Source organism: Tamandua tetradactyla, chromosome 6, assembly GCF_023851605.1.
Source record: "Tamandua tetradactyla isolate mTamTet1 chromosome 6, mTamTet1.pri, whole genome shotgun sequence".
In the NCBI taxonomy this organism is placed as follows: Eukaryota; Metazoa; Chordata; class Mammalia; order Pilosa; family Myrmecophagidae; genus Tamandua; species Tamandua tetradactyla.
In genome coordinates this window covers 5,726,210-5,748,220 of record NC_135332.1, presented here as the reverse complement: position 1 = coordinate 5,748,220, position 22,011 = coordinate 5,726,210, and the positions used below count along the sequence as shown (strand labels likewise).

Here is a 22,011-nt window from a genome sequence, read left to right as displayed (position 1 = left end):
ATGCTGGAGAACTGAAAATTCAATTTTAAATTTGAAAATTGCTCATGGCACAAATGAGTCATGAGGGTGGTTCACAGCACAAAGCTAGCTCTCTTCATTCTTCATGTTTGTTTCTTTGTTTACTACATTTGTCAAAATACCCCTTTCTGACATACCAGATGCCAAAGGAATGAAACAATATCTACAAACCTGCACTGCGAAAAATAACAGGTCTCCGGAATATTAGAAAAAGTCAAAATACCATTCAAACATAAAAGCAGGAATTCCCTAATAAAAATCATTCAGAGATTACAGCTATACCCAAACAATGATAAAATGACCAAATCACAGGTAGAAAGAATACATGCTGTAATTTTGTTATCTTTTATCTTAAGGAGTCAACAGAGACTGTCTAAAATTGAAACCATTAAAACAAAGAAACCTCCTAAAATATGAATATTAACATTTTTAATTATTTTCTTAATCTCAGATGGGACTCTTTGTGAGTGAAGAAAAATTCATTTGATGTTTAAAGATCTCTTTCATTTCACTTCAGTATTTTTTTCCTACTAAAGTAAAATTAAATTTAATACATTTTAGTAACTAATGGTATGATCCCATACATAAATTTTACTGAAATTTAAAGAAATGTCTACAATGAATTAATCAAAACAAGTACTCCTATTTAAGTCACGCTGGTCAACTCAGAAGCCCTCACCATTCCCTCAACCATCCCCCAAAGGTAGCCATTCTTATTATCTCATTTTCATCTCTTTTTATCTACCCACCCTCCTATCTGAACAGATGCACAGAATGTTTAGAATGATGGTCACTAATTGCAAATGGTGCTTATTTAATCTTTGTACATTTTTTCTGCATTGTTTGAATATTTTTAATAATGAAAATGTATCATTATTTACATATTCATCTTCTGCATATAGCTGCCTGTGCTTCTTTCAAAGAAGATAGAAATAGAACTTTTTTTTCCAAAGGAGAAAAGAGTATTGACAAATAGGCCAAGATACTAACTGTGGCTAATGAACAATGGGAATATGGATGGATGGTTCTTACTTCCAACACTTTCTTACATTCTCAAATTACTTCTTTAAGAACACATAAATGGGTTCTGAAGTCAGAGTACCAAGTTCAAATCTTGACTCTACAACAGCTGTATGACTTCAGACAAGATACTTAGCTTCTCTACATCAGCTTCCTCATGAGAAATGAAACTAGCTCTGTTATGGGTTGAATTGTGCCCCAAAATAATAAATACAAATCCTAACCTCTGTCCTATGAGTGGGACCTTATTTAGAAAAACAGGGTCTTTGAAGATGTATTAGTTAAGATGAGACCAAACTGGATTACGGTGAGCCCTAATTCAGAATAACTGACGTCCTATAAGAAGAGGTAAATTTGGACACATAGATATAGGAGAGAAAGCCATGTGACAATAAAGGCAGAGACAGAAGTGTTTCGGTTGCAAGCCAAGGAATGCCAAGGATTTCTGGCAAATCACCAGAAGCAGAGAACGGAGGACTCTCCCCTACAGGTTCGAGAGAATACGGCCCTGCCCACACCTGATTTCAATTTCTTTACTTGTGATTGGTTTGTTGAGGTCGTTTATTTCTTCTTGAGTCAATACTGGTTGTACATGCCTTTCTAGGAAGTTGTCCATTTCATCCACATTGTAAAGTTTATTGGCATAAAGTTGTTCATAGTAACTTCTCATTACCTTCTTTACATTCTGTAGGGCCAGGTTATGTCTCCTCTTCCATTTCTGATTTTATTTATTTGCATCCTCTCTCTTCTTCTTATCAACCTCAGTAAGGGTCCATCAATCTTATGATTTTCTCATAGAACCAACTCTGGTTTTGTTGATTTTCTCGATTGTTTTCATATTCTCAATTTCATTTATTTCTGCGCTAATCTTCATTACTTCTTTCCTTTTGCTTGCTTTGGGGTTAGTTTGTTGTTCTTTCTCTAGTTCTTCCAAGTGGACAGTTAATTCCTTATTTTTGCTCTTTCTTCTTTTTTGATAAAAGGCATTTAGGGCAATTGCCTCTGCTGCACCCCCCAATTTTTTTTTTAAATACCAAAAAACAGCAAACAAACACAAACAACTGTAACTTTTGATCATTCCGTTCTACATATACAATCAGTAATTCCCAATATCATCACGTAGTTGCATATTCATCATCATGATCATTTCTTGGAACATTTGCATCTATTCAGAAAAAGAAATAAAAAAGAAACAGAAAAAAATTCATACATATCATTACCCTCCAACCCTCACTGTCACCGATCACCAGCATTTCACTCTAAATTTATTTTAACATTTGTTCCCCCTATTATTGATCTTTATTTCATATGTTCTACTCATCTGCTGATAAGGCAGATAAAAGGAGAATCAGACACAAGGTTATCAAAATGACACAGTCACATTGTGAAAGCTATATCATTATACAATCACCTTCAAGAAATATGGCTACTAGAACACAGCTCATTTTTTCAGGCAGTTCCCTCCAGTCTCTCCACTACATCTTGACTAACAAGGTGATATCTATTTAACGCGTAAGAATAACCTCCAGGATAACCTCTCGACTCCATTTGGAATCTCTCAGCCATCGACACTTTATTTGTCTCATTTCACTCTTCCCCCTTTTGGTCGAGATTTTCTCAATCCCTTGATGCTGAGTCTCAGCTCATTCCAGGATTTCTGTCCCACGTTGCCAGGACGGTCCACACCCCTGGGAGTCACATCCCACGTACAGAGGGGGAGGGTGGTGAGTTTGCTTGTTGTGTTGGCTGGAGAGAGAGGCCACATCTGAGCAAAAAAAGTGGTTCTCTTGGGGGTGACTTTTAGGCCTAATTTTAAGTAGGCTTGACCTATCCTTTGTGGGGTTAAGTTTCATATGAACAAACCCCAAGACTGGGGACTCAGCCTATAGCTTTCATTGTCCGCACTGCTTGTGAGAATATCAAGAATTTAACATGGACAAGTTGAATTTTCCCCTGTTCTCACCATTCCCCGAAGGGGACCTTGCAAATACTTTCTATTCACTGTTCAAATCACTCTGGGATTTATCGGGCCACCACTCTGGAGAAACCAGCAAAATCTCATGTTCTACTCAAGGTTCCATGTACTGATGGTGTTCAATTAAGCTGTTTACATAAGTTATATTAGGAAATGCACTAGTCAAAATAAAAATTTTGTACCAAATAAACATTTTTTGCTTTAGTCTCACACATAAGGTAAAATTTTAAAATATTGATTACTATCTATTTTCAGCTCCCTGCAGTAATGACATCCCTTTGTTCTTCCTCATGCAAAAACATTTTTAAAATTCGTACATTTAGTCACTATTATTATACACTCTAGGCATTCCTAGATTATACCATTTCAATCTTTATCATCTATCTTTCTTTCTGATTTCATTTGTGACCCCAGCCCTCCTCCTTCTATCATTCTCACATTCAGCTTCATTCAGTGTTTTAACATAATTGTATTACAGTTAGGTAGTATTGTGCTGTCCATTTCTGAGTTTTTACATTCACGCCTGTTGCACAATCTTTATCCCTTCTGGTCCAATTACCCAATATCTAACCCTATTTCTATCTCCTGATGGTCTCTGTTACCAATGAAATTCTCCAAGTTTATTCACTAATATTAATTCATATCAGTGAGACCATACCGTATTTGTCCTTTTGTTTCTAGCTAATCTCACTCAGCACAATGTCCTCAAGGTCCATCCATGTTGTTACATACTTCCTAACTTTATTCTGTCTTACAGCTGTTTAATATTTCATCATATGTATATACCACAGTTTGTTTAGCCACTAGTTTGTTGATGGACATTTTGGCTGTTTCCATCTCTTCACAATAGTAAATAATGCTGCTATAAACATTGGTGTGCAAATGTCTGCTTGTGTCCTTGCCCTCATGTCCTCTGAGTAGATACCTAGCAATGGTATTACTGGGTCATATGGCAATTCTATATTTAGCTTTCTGAGGAACTGCCAAACTGCCTTGCACAGTGGTTGTACCATTTGACATTCCAACCAACAATGGTAAGTGTGCCTTTTCTCCACATTCTCTCCAGCATTTGTCATTTTCTGTTTTATTGATAATGGCCATTCTGGTGAGTGTGAGATATCTCATTGTCGTTTTGATTTGCATTTCTCTTAACAGCCAGAGAAGTTGAGCATCTCTTCATGTGCCTTTTGGCCATTTGTATTTCCTCTTCTGAGAAGTGTCTGTTCAAGTTTTTTGCCTATTTTGTAACTGGGTTGGCTGTCTTCTGGTTGTTGAGTTGAACAATCTCTTTATAAATTCTGAATACTAGACCTTTATGATATATCGTTTCCAAATATTGTTTCCCATTGTGTAGGCTGTCTTTTTACTTTCTTGACGAAGTTCTTTGATATGCAAATATGTTTAATTTTGAGGAGTTCCCATTTATTTATTTCCTTCTTCAATGATCTTGCTTTGGGTGTAAGGTCTAGGAAACCGCCTCCTAGTATAAGATTTATAAGATATTTCCCTACATTTTCTTCTAACAGTTTTATGGTCTTAGATCGCATGTTTAGGTCTTTGATCCATTTTGAGTTAATTTTTGTATAGGGTGTGAAATATGGTCCTCTTTCATTCTTTTGCATATGGATATCCAGTTCTCTAGGCACCATTTATTGAAGAGACTGCTCTGTCCCAGGTGAGTTGGCTTGACTGCCTTATCAAAGATCAATTGTCCATATATGAGAGGGTCTATATCTGAACACTCTTTTTATTCCATTGGTCTAAGAGTACATCTATCTTTATGCCAGTACCATGCTGTTTTGACCACTGTAGCTTCATAATATGCCTTAAAGTCAGTAGTACGAGACCTCCGACTTCATTTTTTTCCCGCAGGATACTTTTAGCTATTTGGGGCACCCTGCCTTTCCAGATAAATTTGGTTATTGGTTACTATTTCTGAAAAGTAAGTTTTGGGGATTTTAATTGGTATTGAATTGAATCTGTAAATCAATTTAGGTAGAAATGACATCTTAACTATATTTAGTCTTCCAATACTTGAATACGGTATGCCCTTCCATCTATTTAGGTGTGTGATTTCTTTTAACAATTTCTTGTAGTTTTCTTTTGTCTCTTTAGTTAAATTTATTTCTGAATACTTTATTCCTTTGGTTGCATTTGTAAATGGAATTCTTTCCTTGATTTCCCCTTAGACTGTTCATTACTAGTGTATAGAAACACTACAGATTTTTGAGTGTTGATCTTGTAACCTGCCACCTGCTGTACTCATTTATTAGCCTTAGTAGTTTTGCTGTGAATTTTTCGGGGTTTTCAACATATAGTATCATATCATCTGCAAACAGTGAGAGTTTTACTTCTTCCTTTCCAATTTTGATGCCTTGTATTTCTTTTTCTTGTCTAATTGCTCTGGCTAGAACTTCCAACACAATGTTGAATAACAGTGGTGATAGTGGACATCTTTGTCTTGCTCCTGATCTTAGCGGGAAGGTTTTCAAATTTTCCCTATTGAGGATGATATTAGCTGTGGGTTTTTCATATATTCCCTTTATCATGTTGAGGAAGTTCCCTTCTATTCCTATCCTTTGAAGTATTTTCAACAGGAAAGGATGTTGAATTTTGTCAAATGCCTTTTCTGCATCAATCGAGATGATCATGTGGTTTTTCTGCTTTGATTTATTGATACGGTGTGTTACATTAATTGATTTTCTTATGTTGAACCATCCTTGCATACCTGGGATGAATACGACTTGGTCATGATGCATAATTCTTTTAATGTGTTGCTGGATTCGATTTGCTAGAATTTTGTTAAGGATTTCTGCATCTATATTCATTAGAAAGATTGGTAATTAGTTTTCTTCTTTTCTAATATCCTTGTCTGGCTTTGGTATGAGGGTGATGTTGGCTTTGTAGAATGAGTTAGGTAGCTTTACCTCCTCTTCAATTTTTTTGAAGAGTTTAAGCAGGAGTGGTACTAATTCTTTCTGGAATGTTTGGTAGAATTCCCATGTGAAGCCATCTGGTCCTGGACTTTTCTTTTTGGAGAGCTTCTTAATGTCTGATTTAATTTCTTTACTTGTAATTGGTTTATTGAGGTCGTCTATTTCTTCTCCAGTCAAAGTTGGTTGTTCAATCCTTTCTAGAAAGTTGTCCACTTCATCTACATTGTCAAATTTGTTAGAATAAAGTTGTTCATAGTACCCTGTCATTACTTCCTTTATTTCTGTGGGGTCAGTGGTTACGTCTCCTCTTCCAGATCTGATCTTATTAATTTGCAACTCTCTTTTCTTCTTTTTGTCAATCTTGCTAAGGGTCTATCAATCTTACTGATTTTCTCATAGTACCAGCTTCTGGTTTTGTTGATTTTCTCAATTTCATTTATTTCTGCTCTAATCTTCGTTATTTCTTCCCTTTTGCTCACTTTGGGGTTAGTTTGCTGTTCTTCTCTACTTCTTCCCAGTAGACAGTTAATTCCTCGATTTTTGCCCTGTCTTCTTTTTTGATATGTTGTGTTTTCATTCTCATTTGCCTTGAGATATTTCCTGATTTCTCTTGTAATTTCTTTCTTGCCCTACTGTTTGTTTAAGAGTGTGATGCTAAACCTCCACATATTTGTGAATTTTCTGGCACTCTGCCTATTACTGATTTCCAACTTCATTCCTTCATGATCTGAGAAAGTGTTTTGTATGATTGTAATCTTTTTAAATTTATCGAGTCTTGCTTTGTGACCCAGCATACGGTCTATCCTTGAGAATGATCCATGAGCACTTGAGAAAAAGATGCATCCTGTTGTTGTGGGGTGTAATGCTATATAAATGTCTGTTAAATCTAGCTCATTTATTGTATTATCCAAATTCTCTGTTTCTTTATTGATCCTCTGTCTAGATGTTCTGTCCATTGATGAGAGTGTGGAAGCATCTCCCAAATTTTGGTATGTTTTGTTTTCATTTTTATTTGTCTTGAATATTTACTGATTTTTCTTGCAATTTCTCCCTTGACCTACTGGTTGTTCAAGAGTGTGTTGTTGAGCCTCCATATATTTGTGAATTTTGGGGGCCCCTTTGCCTGTTATTGATTTCCAACTTCATTCCTTTATGATCTGAGAAAGTGTTTTGTATGATTTCAATTTTTTAAAATTTATTGAGACTTGCTTTATGATCCACCATATGGTCTATCCTTGAGAATGATCCATGAGCACTTAAGAAAAAGGTGCATCCTGCTGTTGTGGGGTGTAATGTTCTATAAACGTCTGCTAAGTCTAGTTCATTTATTGTAATATTCAAATTCCCTGTTTTTTATTGATCCTCTGTCTAGATGTTCTGTCCACTGATGAGAGAGGGGAATTGAAATCTCCAGCTATTATGGCAGGTGTGTCTATTTCTCTTTTCAGTGTTTGCCTCATGTATTTTGGAGCACTCTGGCTTGGTGCATAAATATTTATGATTGTTGTCTTCTTTCTTGGTTTGTTCCTTTTATTAATACATAGTGTCCTTCTTCGTCTCTTTTAATTGTTTTACATTTGAGGTCTATTATGTCAAATATTAATATAGCTACTCCTGGTGTTTTCTGACTGCTGTCTGCATGAAGTATCTTTTTCCAATCTTTTACTTTCATCCTATCTTTATCCTTGGGTCTAAAATGTCTCTCTTGTAGACAGCATATAGATGGGTCCTGTTTTTTAATCTGTTCTGCCAGTCTATGTCTTTTGATTGGGGAGTTTAATCTATTAACATTTGTGTTATTTCTGTAAGGGCAGTACTTTCTTCTACCATTATGCCTTTTGGATTTTATATGGCATATCTAATTTCTCTTCTTTTTACCTTTACTGACAGTCTTCATTTCTTCACTCTTCTCCACACTTCTCTCTCCTGTCTTTTCCTATCTGACTTGAGTGCTCCCTTCAGTATTGCTTACAGAGCTGTTCTCTTGGTCACAAATTCTCTTGGTGACTTTTTGTCTGAAAATGTTTTAATTTCCCCTTATTTTTGAAGAACATTTTTGCTGGGTATAGAATGCTTGGTTGGTAGCTTTTCTCTTTAGTAATTTAAATATATCATCCCACTGTCTTCTCGCCTCCATGGTTTCTGCTGAGAAATCCATGCATAGTCTCATTGGGCTCCCCTTGTATGTAATGGATTGCTTTTCTCTTGCTGCTTTCAAGATTGTTTCTCTTTGACATCTGACTTTGTGATTGGTAAATGTCTTGAAGTAAGTCTATTTGGATCTATTGTTTGGGGTACGCTGCGCTTCTTGGATCTGTAATTCTAAGTCTTTCGTAAGAGTTGGGAAATTTTCAGTGATAATCTCCTCCATTAGTTTTTCTTTCCCTTTTCCCTTTTCTTCTCCTCTGGGACACCCACAACACATATAATCATGTGCTTCATGTTGTCACTCAATTCCCTAAGTCCCTGCTCATATTTTTCCATTCTTTTCCCTGTATTTTCTTTTGCTTGTCAGATTTCAGATGTCCCGTCCTCCAGTTCACTAATCCTATCTTCTGCCTCTTGAAATCTAACATTGTAGGTTTCCATTGTCTTTTTCATCTCTTCTACTGTGCCTTTCATTCCCATAAGTTTCTGTGATTTGTTTTTTCAGACTTTCAATTTCTTTTTTCATTCATTTCTTGCCTTCTTTAATCTTCCCTCCATTCACTGATTTGATCTTTGATGAGGTTTTCCTTGTCTGTTCAAACATTCTGAGTTAACACCTGCATCTCATTTGGATTGTTGGTTTGTTCCTTTGACTGGGTCATATCTTCAATTTTCCTAGTATGATTTGTTATTTTTTTGCTGGCATTTGATTTCCTTAATTGATTTATTCTGGAGATTGTTTTCACTTCTTTTACCTGGGATTTTCTTTGCTGGATGACTCTGCTGTCTATCTGTTCTTTGATATTCAGGTCAGCTTATTCTAGACCTCTAGCTTAGGTTTTGTTTAACAGATCAGAGTTTTTCAGTTCTTGTCTTCTTGTTTCTTGCCCTGCCTGTATGGTGCCTTTTACTTTTTTCCTTAGGAGGGTCTACTTAGGTAGACCCCAGTCAGATTTTCCCAGACCAAACTGGCCTCTTTAGGAGGAAAGAATCACCTGTGTCAGTTTTCCCTGAGGATGAGACCCAGTAGGTTGAAAGACTCTCCTATGAAGCCTCTGGACTCTGTTTTTCCCATCCTGCCTAGTGTGTGGTGCTTGTCTGCCTGCAGGTCCCACCAGAATAAGGTAATGTGGTTCCTTTAACTTCAGCAAACTCTCCCTGCTGGGGGTGTGGTTGAGACAGAGGAGAGGTTGTAGGCTGGCTTTAATCGCTTGTTTTCCAGACCCTGGGGACTGTATTCCTTGAGGGAGGGATTCCACCTGAGCTGGGCCCCACCCTTCTCCTGGGGAAAGCACAGCTTGCAGATAAACTCTCAAACAAGCTTAATTCTGTCCATGCCTCAGGCAGTTGGAGCCTGAGAAACCCTGCAGGTATATGCAAAGAGCAGTCAAGCCATAGAAACACAGCCACAAAAAAGAAAAGAAAAAAACAATTCTTTTCATAAAGTCTTTGCAGATATAACCAAGTCAAGATGAGGTCATGCTAGTGTACAGTTGGCCCTAATTCAGTGCACTTGGTGATCTTATAAAAAGAGAAGCGACACACACAGGGACAGAGAGAGGAGGAGATCATGTTAAGACAGGGAGGGATAAATTGGAGTTTAGGCAGCTACAAGTCAAGTAATATGAAGGACTGTCAATCACCACCAGAAGCTAGGAAGCTAGGAAGAGGCAAGAAAGGATTCTTCCCTCCCTAGAGCTTTCAGAGGGAGCATGGCCCTATTGACACCTTGATTTGGGACTTCTATCCTCCAGAACTGTGAGAAAATAAACTTCCATTGTTTTAAGCTGCCAAAAAAAAAAAAGAAACAATCCTTTTCTGAGCAGCACCCCCATTCCTCGAGTTTGCCGATTAAGTTGGTACGTTGCTCTGTGTATCGCCAAGTCCTATGTACCCCCTGCTTTCCTTCCAGGCCTAGACCTTCTCAAGTATTCTGTGCTGTCCAATCCAAAAAACCTCTGTTTTTTTTTTCCTTTTTCTTTTTCTGTTAGCCCTGCCCCCTCTGCACAGGGGCAAAACCCAGCAACCTCAGCTTTTACTTGAGGTTTGGCTGAGCCAGGAACCTATTTTTAGTAGTGAGAATTTGTTAATTAACTCCACAAGTGGAGCTTGGTTGCGCCCAGCCCCTGCTGCTAGTAAATCTCTTTCCTTTTCCCCTCTGGGAAGCAGCCAGTGGGGGAGGAGCACCGGCCACCACAGCTTGGGGAAGTCACAGCTTTTGGGTGGGCTCATAGCCAGTCCAGCTTGTCCAGACTGGGATAAAGTTGTGCGTCCAGTCACTGACATGGCTCCAGCAGTTGTTCTGTACTGTTTCTGGCTATTTACACTAGCTGCTCTGGAGAACGAACTAAATTCCACACTTCACTAAGCCACCATCTTGGCTCTTATTTTCTGATTTCAATTTCTAACCTCCAAACTGTGAGAGAATGAATTTTTGTTTTTTTTTAATTTATTAATTAAAAAAATAAGAAACAAAATATACATAATCAGTAATTCACAATATCATCACCTAGTTGCATATTCATCATTTCTTAGAACATTTGCATTAATTCAGAAAAAGAAACAAAAAGACAATAGAAAAAGAAATGAAATGAACATAGGAAAGAATAAAAAAAAGACTATACCTATCATATCCCTTACCCCTTGCCTTCATTGGTCGCTAGCATTTCAAACTAAGTTTATTTTAACATTTCTTCCCCCTATCATTTATTTTTATTCCATATGTTCTACTCGTCTGTTGACAAGGTAGATAAAAGGAGCATCAGACACAAGGTTTTCACAATCACACAGTCACATTGTTACAGCTATATCATTATTCAATCATCCTGAAGAAACATGGCTACCAGAACACAGCTCTACATTTTCTGGCAGTTCCCTCCAGCCTCTCCATTACATCTTGAATAACAAGATGATATCTACTTGATGCATAAGAATAACCTCCAGGATAACCTCTCAACTCAGTTTGGAATCTCTCAGCCATTGACACTTTGTCTCATTTCCCTCTTCCCTCTTTTGGTTGAGAAGGTTTTCTCAATCCGTTGGTGCTAAGTCTCAGCTCATTCTAGGGTTTTTCTCAATCCCTTGATGCCGAGTCTCCGTTCATTCCAAGATCTCTGTCCCACGTTGCCAGGAAGGTCCACACCCCTGGGAGTCATGTCCCACGTAGAGAGGGGTAGGGTGGTGAAGAATGCTCGTTGTGTTGGCTGGAGAGAGGGGCCACATCTGAGCAACAAAAGAGGCTCTCTTGGGGGTGACTCTTAGGCCTAATTTTAACTAGGCTTGACCTATCCTTTGTGGGGTTAAGTTTCATATGAACAAACCCCAAGACTGGGGGCTCAGCCTATAGCTTTGGTTGTCCACACTGTTTGTGAGAATATCAAGTATTCAACTTGGGGAAGTTGAATTTCTCCCCGTTCTCACCACTCCCCGAATTTTTGTTGTTTTAAGCTGCCAAGTTTGTGGCACTTTTTTATCGCAGCCCTAGGAAACTAAAATAAGACAAGCACCTACCCTAGAGATTTTGGGAGGAATAAATTATTTAATACTTGTAAAGTATCCAGAACTATGCCTGGCACAAAATAACAGCAAACATGTGCTTACTCTTATTATTTCCCTTTTTATGCATTTATTCCTATTCTTATCTTCTCAGAACACAAACATGCAGGCTTAGGCAGAGGTAAAATTTTAAGTACAATGCTTTTATTAGTGGTATACCCTTGACTACCTATCAGAACAGACCTTTTTAAAGACATAGATTTGCTTTTGATCAAATAAATATATGTAATATCAGAGACCTCTTTATTCAATTGAAAGTAACCTTTTCCACTTACCAAAGAAAATGCTGTGAGCTCCCCAGTAGAATTCATAGCAGGGGAACAATGACTTGAACGCCAGTATTCTTTCCCTATGGGGCAGGGTGCTCGAAATTCTGAAGGGTGGTAGGGTGGATGTAAAGGAATAGCTGATTGGATAGGCTCCCCTAGCTTCCTGGCACTTGGAACCATACTTGCACAAGGAATTTCCACTAATGGAACAAAGTAAAGTGGACATAATGATGAAACTCTTAAGAAATAAATCATTTGATATACACATACCAAATAAACATGTTCATACACACTTCTTAGATACACATTTTAAACTTGATTTTTAAAAAAACAGCATACGAAAAACAATTAAACTAGAGACTCATCCTCAGTTAACAAGTAGGAATTTAATCAAATCAGAAAGAACATAACTTTAATGTTATCATAAAACTGTCCCCTGAAAAGCAATTAAAAATAATGAAAAACTGGAACAACCAAAAGAGCTTGAAGTCTGGCTATGTAAAATTATGATTCTTCCACATGCTAGCCATTAACAATAATTTTATGTAATATTACTACATGGACATGCCAGAGATCACAAGAAACCAGAATATTTTTCAAGTTACTATATTTGGCCATTCATTAATATTTTGGATACCACTAATAATGTATATAATGTATCAGAGACTTTTATTGTCCCAAACAAGAACAAAAAATACCTGTCTTTCTTCGAAAGGATTTAGATAATAAAATAGTAGATGCAAAAATATGTACCCAAAGGTCATTTCAAGCAGAATCAGAGCTAGTAGCAAACATTTAAAAATAAGGTCTTGTAAAACCAAAGAGAATCATAAGATATATAGCAGCAAAAGTAAAAAGACTATTAGCAATAATTTGTCCCCAATTCACAGCAGTAGTCTCAAGAACTTTTAAATAACCGATTACTACTCACTTTCTTCATCAAAGGTAGTCTTACTTTGAGACAAAAAACTAGATGAGGAAGGGTTCAATACTTCTTCATGTGATTTAGAACCTGGTGAGGCTGAGGCTTTTTTAGACTGCATTTCATGAGAACTTTGGGCACCTAGAAAAGAAAATACTAAAAGTAAATTTTTAAAAAATTATCACAATAGCTTGCTGAATGTTATTCTGGAAGCCAAGAGTTTTGTACTTGGGGGATAAAAATCTTAGGACTGATGTAATTATAAAAATATATGGGTCAGACTGCTCAAAATACTAATTACTTTTAATTATTATCAGATAGCAAAATGCAGTTCTGTAGCCCAGAATCACTTGAATAACTTAAAAGTAATGTTTTATATAATGTCTCATTACTTTGTTTTAGAAAAAAAGGTTCCAGAGTTGTAGAAATGCTGATTATTGTGTGAGTATATCCCTGGGTATGAAGACACTTATGCTGTGGTATCTGTGGCTGATACCACAGAATCAAAGATTTCTAAGTCCAGGAATCGAGGTTTCAGTTAGATGCCTGGGAATGTGGATGAGAGAATAATCCCAATTCTTAAACTCTAGTATAAAAGGAAGCTACCCTGGAAGATGGCGGCTTAGTAAGACGCGCGGATCTTAGTTTCTTCTCCAGGACACCTACTAGGGGAGTAGAAACGATACAGAAAGCGCCCAAAGCCACAACAGAGATAAAAAAGACAGCATACCCCATCCTGGAACGGCTGGCTGGCTGAGAGAAGCAGCTCGGGTGAGATCGCCGAGGCGCACGGGCCTTACCGGGCGGGGTGGCAAGCGGCCGGAGTTACTCCCTTCCCCCTTCCCGGGCCGGCTGGGAGAATTGGAGAGGTGGTCCCCTGAAACCAAGGCGACTGGCGCCCACACCACGCGCAGCCCCCGGACCAACTGAGAGAATTGGATCGGAAACCCCCAGGCCGCGGAGAACGGTGACCCCGTGACTCCCGGGGAACGTGCACTCTCTTGGGCGGGCCGCTGCCGCTGGCGCCCTCCCGCCACGTGTGTTGCCCAGGGCCGACTAGGAAATTCGGACGGGCTCTTTCCCTGGCTGCGGCGACCAGCAACCCTCCCTGCGTTCGGACCCCGGGCGCTTCGGCTAGCGAACCCCCAGGACGGCGAGAGTTTTCCAAAGTTTAAGGTCCCACAGCACCTTTTACTGGTGGGACCCGCAGACAAACGTGTGCCACGAGCGCCACCTACTGGGCAGGATAAGAAAAAGAGAACCCAGAGATTTCACAGAAAAATATTACAACCTTGCTGGGTCCAACACCAAGAGAAATCTGAATAAATGCCCAGACGCCAGCAGCAGAAGATAACTGTCCACGCTCAAAAGATTGAGAATATGGCTCAGTCATAGGAACAAACCAATAGCTCAAATGAGACACAAGAGCTGAGACAACTAATGCTGAATATACGAACAGAAATGGAAAACCTCTTCAAAAATGAAATCGATAAATTGAGGGAGGACATGAAGAGGACATGGGCTGAACATAAAGAAGAAATAGAAAAACTGAAAAAACAAATCGCAGAACTTATGGAAGTGAAGGATAAAGTAGCAAACATAGAAAAAATAATGGATAGCTACAATGATAGATTTAAAGAGACAGAAGATAGAATTAGTGATTTGGAGGATGGAACATCTGAATTCCAAAAAGAAACAGAAACCATAGGGAAAAGAATGGAAAAATTTGAACAGGGTATCAGGGAACTCAAGGACAATATGAACCGCACAAATATACGTGTTGTGGGTGTCCCAGAAGGAGAAGAGAAGGGAAAAGGAGGAGAAAAACTAATGGAAGAAATTATCACTGAAAATTTCCCAACTCTTATGAAAGACCTAAAATTACAGATCCAAGAAGTGCAGCGCACCCCAAAGAGATTAGACCCAAATAGGCGTTCTCCAAGACACTTACTAGTTAGAATGTCAGAGGTCAAAGAGAAAGAGAGGATCTTGAAAGCAGCGAGAGAGAATCAATCCATCACATACAAGGGAAACCCAATAAGACTATGTGTAGATTTCTCAGCAGAAACCATGGAAGCTAGAAGACAGTGGGATGATATATTTAAGTTATTAAAAGAGAAAAACTGCCAACCAAGACTCCTATATCCAGCAAAATTATCCTTCAAAAATGAGGGAGAAATTAAAACATTCTCAGACAAAAAGTCACTGAAAGAATTTGTGACCAAGAGACCAGCTCTGCAAGAAATACTAAAGGGAGCACTAGAGTCAGATACAAAAAGACAGAAGAGAGAGATATGGAAAAGAGTGTAGAAAGAAGGAAAATCAGATATGATATATATAATACAAAAGGCAAAATGTTAGAGGAAAATATTATCCAAACAGTAATAACACTAAATGTCAATGGACTGAATTCCCCAATCAAAAGACATAGATTGGCAGAATGGATTAAAAAACAGGATCCTTCTATATGCTGTCTACAGGAAACACATCTTAGACCCAAAGATAAACATAGGTTGAAAGTGAAAGGTTGGGAAAAGATATTTCATGCAAATAACAACCAGAAAAGAGCAGGAGTGGCTATACTAATATCCAACAAATTAGACTTCAAATGTAAAACAGTTAAAAGAGACAAAGAAGGACACTATCTACTAATAAAAGGAACAATTAAACAAGAAGACATAACAATCATAAATATTTACGCACCGAATCAGAATGCCCCAAAATACGTGAGGAATATACTGCAAACACTGAAAAGGGAAATAGACTCATATACCATAATAGTTGGAGACTTCAACTCACCACTCTCATCAAGGGACAGAACATCTAGACAGAGGATCAACAAAGAAATAGAGAATCTGAATATTACTATAAATGAACTAGACTTAATAGACATTTATAGGACATTACATCCCACAACAGCAGGATACACCTTTTTCTCAAGTGCTCATGGATCATTCTCAAAGATAGACCATATGCTGGGTCACAAAGCAAGTCTTAACAAATTTAAAAAGATTGAAATCTTACACAACACTTTCTCGGACCATAAAGGAATGATGTTGGAAATCAATAATAGGCAGAGTGCCAGAAAATTCACAAATACGTGGAGGCTCAACAACACACTCCTAAACAACGACTGGGTCAAAGAAGAAATTGCAAGAGAAATTAGCAAATACCTCGAGGCGAATGAAAATGAAAACACAACATATCAAAACTTATGGGACGCAGCAAAGGCAGTGCTAAGAGGGAAATTTATTGCTCTAAATGCCTATATCAGAAAAGAAGAAAAGGCAAAAATTCAGGAATTAACTATCCATTTGGAAGAACTGGAGAAAGAACAGCAAGCTAACCCCAAAGCAAGCAAAAGGAAAGAAATAACAAAGATTAGAGCACAAATAAATGAAATTGAAAACATGAAAACAATAGAGAAAATCAATAAGGCCAGAAGTTGGTTCTATGAGAAAATCAATAAGATTGATGGGCCCTTAGCAAGATTGACAAAAAGAAGAAGAGAGAGGATGCAAATAAATAAGATCAGAAATGGAAGAGGAGACATAACTACTGACCTCACAGAAATAAAGGAGGTAATAACAGGATACTATGAACAACTTTACGCTAATAAATACAACAATTTAGAGGAAATGGACGGGTTCCTGGAAAGACATGAACAACCAACTTTGACTCAAGAAGACATAGATGACCTCAACAAACCAATCACAAGTAAAGAAATTGAATTAGTCATTCAAAAGCTTCCTAAAAAGAAATGTCCAGGACCAGATGGCTTCACATGTGAATTCTACCAAACGTTCCAGAAAGAATTAGTACCAATTCTCTTCAAACTCTTCAAAAAAATCGAAGTGGAGGGAAAACTACCTAATTCATTCTATGAAGCCAACATCACCCTCATACCAAAACCAGGCAAAGATATTACAAAAAAAGAAAACTACAGACCAATCTCTCTAATGAATACAGATGCAAAAATCCTCAATAAAATTCTAGCAAATCGTATCCAACAACACATTAAAAGAATTATACATCATGACCAAGTAGGATTCATCCCAGGTATGCAAGGATGGTTCAACATAAGAAAATCAATTAATGTAATACACCATATCAACAAATCAAAGCAGAAAAATCACATGATCATCTCAATTGATGCAGAGAAGGCGTTCGACAAGATTCAACATCCTTTCCTGTTGAAAACACTTCAAAAGATAGGAATACAAGGGAACTTCCTTAAAATGATAGAGGGAATATATGAAAAACCCACAGCTAATATCATCCGCAATGGGGAAAAATTGAAAACTTTCCCCCTAAGATCAGGAACAAGACAAGGATGTCCACTATCACCACTATTATTCAACATTGTGTTGGAGGTTCTAGCCAGAGCAATTAGACAAGAAAAAGAAATACAAGGCATCAAAATTGGAAAGGAAGAAGTAAAACTATCACTGTTTGCAGATGATATGATACTATACGTCGAAAACCCGGAAAAATCCACAACAAAACTACTAGAGCTAATAAATGAGTACAGCAAAGTAGCAGGTTACAAGATCAACATTCAAAAATCTGTAGCATTTCTATACACTAGTAATGAACAAGCTGAGGGGGAAATCAAGAAACGAATCCCATTTACAATTGCAACTAAAAGAATAAAATACCTAGGAATAAATTTAACTAAAGAGACAAAAAACCTATATAAAGAAAACTACAAAAAACTGCTAAAAGAAATCACAGAAGACCTAAATAGATGGAAGGGCATACCGTGTTCATGGATTGGAAGACTAAATATAGTTAAGATGTCAATCCTACCTAAATTGATTTACAGATTCAATGCAATACCAATCAAAATCCCAACAACTTATTTTTCAGAAATAGAAAAACCAATAAACAAATTTATCTGGAAGGGCAGGGTGCCCCGAATTGCTAAAAACATCTTGAGGAAAAAAAACGAAGCTGGAGGTCTCGCGCTGCCTGACTTTAAGGCATATTATGAAGCCACAGTGGTCAAAACAGCATGGTATTGGCATAAAGATAGATATATCGACCAATGGAATCGAATAGAGTGCTCAGATATAGACCCTCTCATCTATGGACATTTGATCTTTGATAAGGCAGTCAAGCCAACTCACCTGGGACAGAGCAGTCTCTTCAATAAATGGTGCCTAGAGAACTGGATATCCATATGCAAAAGAATGAAAGAAGACCCATCTCTCACACCCTATACAAAAGTTAACTCAAAATGGATCAAAGATCTAAACATTAGGTCTAAGACCATAAAACAGTTAGAGGAAAATGTTGGGAGATATCTTATGGATCTTACAACTGGAGGCGGTTTTATGGACCTTAAACCTAAAGCAAGAGCACTGAAGAAGGAAATAAATAAATGGGAACTCCTCAAAATTAAACACTTTTGTGCATCAAAGAACTTCATCAAGAAAGTAGAAAGACAGCCTTCACAATGGGAGACAATATTTGGAAATGATATATCAGATAAAGGTCTAGTATCCAGAATTTATAAAGAGATTGTTCATCTCAACAACAAAAAGACAGCCAACCCAATTACAAAATGGGAAAAAGACTTGAACAGACACCTCTCAGAAGAGGAAATACGGATGGCCAAGAGGCACATGAAGAGATGCTCAATGTCCCTGGCCATTAGAGAAATGCAAATCAAAACCACAATGAGATATCATCTCACACCCACCAGAATGGCCATTATCAACAAAACAGAAAATGACAAGTGCTGGAGAGGATGCGGAGAAAGAGGCACACTTATCCACTGTTGGTGGGAATGTCAAAGGGTGCAACCACTGTGGAAGGCAGTTTGGCGGTTCCTCAAAAAGCTGAATATAGAATTGCCATACGACCCAGCAATACCATTGCTAGGTATCTACTCAAAGGACTTAAGGGCAAAGACACAAACGGACATTTGCACACCAATGTTTATAGCAGCATTATTTACAATTGCAAAGAGATGGAAACAGCCAAAATCTCCATCAACAGAAGAGTGGCTAAACAAACTGTGGTATATACATACGATGGAATATTATGCAGCTTTAAGACAAGATAAACTTATGAACCATGTAATAACATGGATGGACCTAGAGAATATTATGCTGAGTGAATCCAGCCAAAAACTAAAGGACAAATACTGTATGGTCCCACTGATGTGAACGGACATTCGAGAATAAACTTGAAATATGTCATTGGTAACAGAGTTCAGCAGGAGTTAGAAACAGGGTAAGACAATGGGTAATTGAAGCTGAAGGGATACAGACTGTGCAACAGGACTAGATACAAAAACTCAAAAATGGACAGCACAATAATACCTAATTGTAAAGTAATCATGTTAAAACACTGAATGAAGCTGCATCTGAGCTATAGGTTTTTGTTTTGTTTTGTTTTGTTTTGTTTTGATTTTACTATTATTACTTTTATTTTTTTCTCTATATTAACATTCTATATCTTTTTCGGTTATGTTGCTAGTTCTTCTAAACCAATGCAAATGTACTAAGAAATGATGATCATGCATCTATGTGATGATGTTAAGAATTAATGATTGCATGTGTAGAATGGTATGATCTCTAAATGTTGGGTTAATTTCTTTTTTTCCGTTAATTAAAAAAAAAAAAAAAGAGAAGGGATAATTGGAGATGAAGGGATACAGACTGTACAACGGGACTGGATATAAAAACTCAGAAATGGACAGCACAATACTACCCAATTGTAATGCAATTATGTTAAAACACTGAATGAAGCTGCATGTGAGGTATAGGTTTTTTGTTTTTGTTTTTTTTGTTTTTTTTTCTTTCTATTATTGTTTTAATTCTTATTCTGTTGTCTTTTTGTTTCTTTTTCTGAATCGATGCAAATGTACTAAGAAATGATGAATATGCAACTATGTGATGTTATTAAGAATTGCTGATTGTACATGTAGATTGGAATGATTTCTAATTGTTTTGTTAATTCTTTTGTTAATTAATAAAAAAGAAAAAAAAGAAAAAAAAAAAGGAAGCTACCAAAAGTTCATCAAACAAAAAAACACCTTAGCCTGGTTCTTCTCCCAACCTTTTCTCCTTTGCCTTAATACTTATAAAATCTTCTTTCTTATCAGAGAATTTATAACTTGAAAACAAGTAATTCACTTTTTATAGTTGCACCTTTCCATGTGGCACTTGATAGTAAAGAACCCCATTTCTACAGTCACCACCCTTTCTATCCTGTGAATATTTTTCAATTACCTAGACTTGACTCTGTTCACTTCATTACTTTGCCTATCTCAAAGGCAAACTTATGTTTTTTTTTTTTTTTTTTTTTTTTTTTTAAAGGAAAGACAGAGAGAAGGAAGGAAGGATAGAAGGAAGGAAGAGAGGAAAACATCTTTTAAACATTTTCTTGTTTTTATTGTATTTTGTTTCTCCGTTTTCGTTACATGGGCTGGGGCCGGGAATCGAACCGAGGTCCTCCGGCATAGCAGGCAAGCACTTTGCCCGCTGAGCCACCGCGGCCTGCCCTGTTTTTGATCTACAGTTTGATCTTCTAGATTTTGGCTCTTTGAACATAATTCCTTTGAAGGCCATGTCTATTCCTTGGAATCAGGATTTCAGAGATGATTAAGTAAATTCTCTTAATGTGACACTTGAAGAAACTGGGGCTCAGAAAAAATAAATGCCTTATCCAAAGTCATACAGCCAGTAGTAGTATCTGCTTAAGAACACAGGCCACCTGATTCCTACTTTAATGTACTTAATTCTACTCTAGAATTTTTGCCCTTCCATTAAAAAAACAACCTATTATGGTCTGGAGTTTTGCTAAGTTTTGAGATAGTAAAATGTATCAATAATAATTTCACTATATATTTTATTTATTTAATATTTTATTTATTTATTGCCTGCCTCCACAAGTAGAATATGAGGTACATAAGGGCAAGGAATGGGGTCTGTTTTGTTCACGCTCTGCATTACCATTGCCTAGCAGTGCCTGGCACAATGAAAGCAGTTGAAAAATAGTTACTGTATGAGTATGATGTGGCTACTGACCCTGGAACTCATGTTATACAAAATAAATTGCAAGTTACCATGCAATGTATGGATGGTAACACAGAAATAAGGAGAGATGACCATACGGCAGAAACAGCGTCTAAGGCAGGTAGGGAAGGTTGGGCAGTGGAGGGTGCATTTACCAAGAATAGAAAGTAACAACATTCTAGTATAAATAACAATATAATGACAGAAAAGAACATGGCAACAATGGTGAGCAGGTCAGGAGTGAGATGACTAGAAGAGGACAAGCTGGGATACTCAAAAGATATTCATGTCTACAGTATACAAGCAGCAGACTTTTGGGAATGTGGCTTGAAACCTGGGAGAAAAATTGCCACTGGCTGAGCGGACTTGGTAGCTGAAACTATGCAACAAATAGAGCTACCCCAGGTCAGGAAATTGCACTTAGGGGGTACCAGACTGCAAAGCTGCCTCCAGAATTCTCTTCCCAGGATATGAGATTCCACAAATTACATGAGAAACCTGCATCCACTTACATGTCTTGGACTTCTCTGCCTACATGCCTAGCATTCCCATTTGACTGTGATTCTGGATAACTTACTGTTTAGTGGATAAAAATGGTAATATTTGGGATTATTATTATTGGACCACAGTCCAATTACAACTCTTGCTATTCCTCTCAATTCACAGTACTCCAAAGTAAAATTATTTACATTTTTATAGTTGAATGCTGAATAACAATAACCACCATTTAAAGTTTCAGCTACTCACCATTACTTCTTAGAGAAAAGGTATGTGCTGTGTCCCCAAGTCTAATTATTTCACCAGTGGATTCTGTTTCATCTCCATCCCAGGAGGGGCCCAACTCCACAGATGACAATGGGGAGCACCTGAAAAGAGTTCACACATTTGCAGTCCAGCTGACCAGAGGGCCCTTACCTTGGGACCCTATTCCCACTCACAAACTCACCCCTACTTCAAGCAGCCTGAAGGGGCCTGCAGGTATTCAGACTGCTCATTGCTTAGGGAAGAGAAAGGAAAAGACTCTCTCCTTGGCTGCTTATCACATCTTGTTACTTATCTGTTTTGTTTGAATGCTATGTGAAAGTTGAAAATAGCTGTGTATAAAGCATCAAGGATTTGTATAGATCACATAAAGAGAACA

At 37.5% G+C, this 22,011-nt stretch overlaps 1 protein-coding gene across 1 annotated transcript in view; it reads right to left on the bottom strand.

Annotated features, from left to right (window-relative positions):
- The window catches only part of CEP95 (centrosomal protein 95), an 82,285-nt gene that overhangs the window by 50,050 nt on the left and 10,224 nt on the right, over window positions 1–22,011 (bottom strand). Inside the window, exons 6-8 of the mRNA XM_077163587.1 lie at window positions 21,618–21,736; window positions 12,853–12,984; window positions 11,928–12,121 (exon numbers count right to left, since the gene is read on the bottom strand). Coding sequence (XP_077019702.1) covers window positions 11,928–12,121; window positions 12,853–12,984; window positions 21,618–21,736 — 445 coding nt within the window. The remainder of the gene's footprint in view (window positions 1–11,927; window positions 12,122–12,852; window positions 12,985–21,617; window positions 21,737–22,011) is intronic.